General features: G+C 46.8%; 1 protein-coding gene across 1 annotated transcript in view; it reads right to left on the minus strand.

The window, feature by feature from the left end:
- SPTBN4 (spectrin beta, non-erythrocytic 4) overlaps positions 1-1,498 on the minus strand; it is a 110,989-nt gene extending 109,491 nt beyond the window's left edge. Inside the window, exon 1 of the mRNA XM_007942978.1 lies at positions 1,327-1,498. Coding sequence (XP_007941169.1) covers positions 1,327-1,498 — 172 coding nt within the window. The remainder of the gene's footprint in view (positions 1-1,326) is intronic.
- Between the last annotated feature and the right edge of the window lie 1,413 nt (positions 1,499-2,911).

Below are 2,911 nucleotides of genomic sequence, written 5' to 3' on the forward strand. Positions count from 1 at the left end.
GGTGATTCTTCTTTGTTTCCAACTTTTGCATTCCAGTCACCAGTGATAATTAACACATCCTGATTGTGATTGCAATCAGGATGTGTTATACTTATAAGACCAAAGAATAATTGCTGTCTTTGAATTTATGGTGTTGGTGAAGAATAGTAAACACATGATGGACCACCAGAGGAACAAACAAATCTGTCTTGGATGAAGTACAACCAGAATGTTCCTTAGAAGCAAGGATGGTGGGACTTCATCTCACCTACTTTGGACATTTTATCAAGAGAGACCCATCTCTGGAGAAGGACATCATGCTTGGTAAAGTGGAGAATTATCAATAAAGAAGAAGACCCTCCATGAGATGGGGTCACAGTGTCTGCAATGACGGGCTCATCTATAGTAACAATTGTGAGGATGGTGTCAGATCAGTCAGCGTTTCGATCTACTGAACACAGGGTCACTATGACTCAAAAGCAACTCAAAAACACGTAACAGCAACAACATACTCATAAAGTCCCATACTTCTAGGGTCCCACATTTCTAAGGTTCTAAGGCTGCACTGGTAGCACAGTGCCTAAGACATCTGACTGCTAACCAGAAGGTTGGTGGTTCAAATCCACCAGCCACTCTGAGGAAGCAAGACTGGGCAATCTACTTCTGCAAAAATTTGCTGCCTCGGAAACTCAATGAGGGTTGCTATGAGTTGGAATCGACTTGATGGCAGCGGGTTTGGCTTTGGTTTAAGGCCCGTGGGGCTCTTTTTCATTTTAAACGAGTTCAAAGTAGATAAGACAAAAAATCTAATAACTCAGTTGCATCAGTCACATTTCATACTAAACCAAACTCACTGCCACCAAGTCGATTTCAACCCATAGCAACCCCTACTGGGTTTCCGAGGCTGTAAATCTTTATAGATATAGATTGCCCAATATTCTTTCTGCGGAGATGCTGGTTGGTTTGAACTACTGACTTTCTGGTTAGCAACCACATCTTCTGGTTAGTAGCCAAATGCCTTATCCACCAGGTCACCAGAGCTCCTTACACACTCCATTTCATACTCAAAAAACCAAACTCACTGCCATTGAGTCGATTTTGACTCACAGTGACCCCTCCTTGGGTTTCTAGTGGTTACCATATTGGACATCACAGATATGTCCAACATCACAGAAAGTTCTAAGGGACAGTGCTGTTTCAAAGTTTCAAGTCCGCAGTGTAACTCTATTCCCACCCTCTAGGCCACCAAAGTTCTGTGGCACTAAGGGGTACAGACACTGTCCTAGTAGACCCCTCACCCTTTCCCATTGTCCCCTTCTCCCACTCCAGCCCACGCCTCCCAGGTACCTGCCAAGGCCTTAATCCGGGAGCATTCAAAGAGCGAGGCAGCTGCCGTGGAGGCAGCCGGCTGCTCCCGTTCCCAGCCCCGATCCGGACTCTCCCAGCGGGCTGTCGGGTTGTTGTTGTTAGGGGCAGGCAGGCCCTCCAGGTTGTCCACTTCCCCTGGAACCTGTGCCATTGGGGAAGGTGAGGCCTAGAGTGGAGAGAAGCAAGTTAGGGCTAGAAAAGAGGCCTGGCCTCAGACACCCTCCTTTTCACACTGACTCTCTGGACCTCAGTTTTCCTGTCTGTGAAGTGGACACGATAATAACGATAATAATGTTCACCCTGACCTGTTCACAGGGTTGTGGTAAAGCACTCTGCTCCACTCCTGGCATAGAGTACAGTCACAGTAAAATGTCACTGTTATTAGAATAATAATGTTATTTATTCATAACAATAATAAATTAATAATGGTACTACATTTATTGTCAATTAATTAACAATAATGTAGATAGAACTCGACAATGTGGTTAATACCAATAATTATCATTTATTGAGCACTTGAACTGTGCTAAGTACATTATGCGGATTATCTCAATTCCCACAAATTTAATTCTCAAAGCATAAATTCTTACTGGATTCACTTTACAGGGGAGGAAGCTGAGACACAGAGGAATAATTTCATTTGCCCAAGGTTACGCAGCTAGGAAGTCGTGAAACTAAGGACTCAAATGCCAGGTACGGATAGAACAGGCACTAACAGCCTCCATACCTCATCCTTGTAGCCACACCCTTAAGGAGCCCTGGTGGCAAGGTGGGTAAGCACTGGGCCGCTGACCCAGGGGCTCTGTGGGAGAAACATGAGGCAGTCAGGTTCCTTAAAGATTAAAACAAACTCACTGCCATTGAGTTGATTCGACTCATGGTGACCCCTCCCTGGGTTTCTAAGGGGGTATCCCTACGGAAGTAGATGGCCCAATCTTCCTTCCAAGGAGTGGCTGGTGGGTTTGAACCACCAGTCTTCTGGTTAGCAGTCAAATGCCTTAGGCACTAGGCCAGCAGAGCTCCCATTCCTTAAAGTTTACAGCCTTGGAAACCCTGTGGGGCAGTTCCACTCTGTCCTCCAGGGGCGCTGTGAGCCGGAATGGACTTCACGGCAGTGGGTTTGGTTTGGGTTTTGCTTCTGTAAAGATCACAGCCTTGGAAACTCTATGCACCAGTTCTACTCTATCCTATAGGGTCACTGTGTCAGAATCGACTCCATGGCAATGGGTTTTTGTTTCGTAGCCACACTCTCTGGATGTAACTCTTCTGTGTCCTTTGACTGTCCAGGGTGGAGGGAGTAAAAGGGGAGGGGGGGGGGACATGTCCCATCTTTGCCCTGTGTTTGGTCATATGACATGCTTTGGCCAATGGCATTAGGTAGAAGTGACAGCATGCCAGGTCTGAGCCTGGGACTTAAGGGACCTTGCATGTTTCTGCTTGAGCTCAGCTGTGGCCATGAGAAAAACATGCCTGGGCTAGTCCAGGTCCAAGGCCCCAAGGCCCCAGTCATTCCAGCCAAGGCCAGATAGAGCAGTCAACAGCCACCATCCTCCTCCCCAGATGT

Source organism: Orycteropus afer, unplaced genomic scaffold, assembly GCF_000298275.1.
Source record: "Orycteropus afer afer isolate SDZICR_OR568_19922 unplaced genomic scaffold, OryAfe1.0 scaffold00099, whole genome shotgun sequence".
NCBI lineage: Eukaryota > Metazoa > Chordata > Mammalia > Tubulidentata > Orycteropodidae > Orycteropus > Orycteropus afer.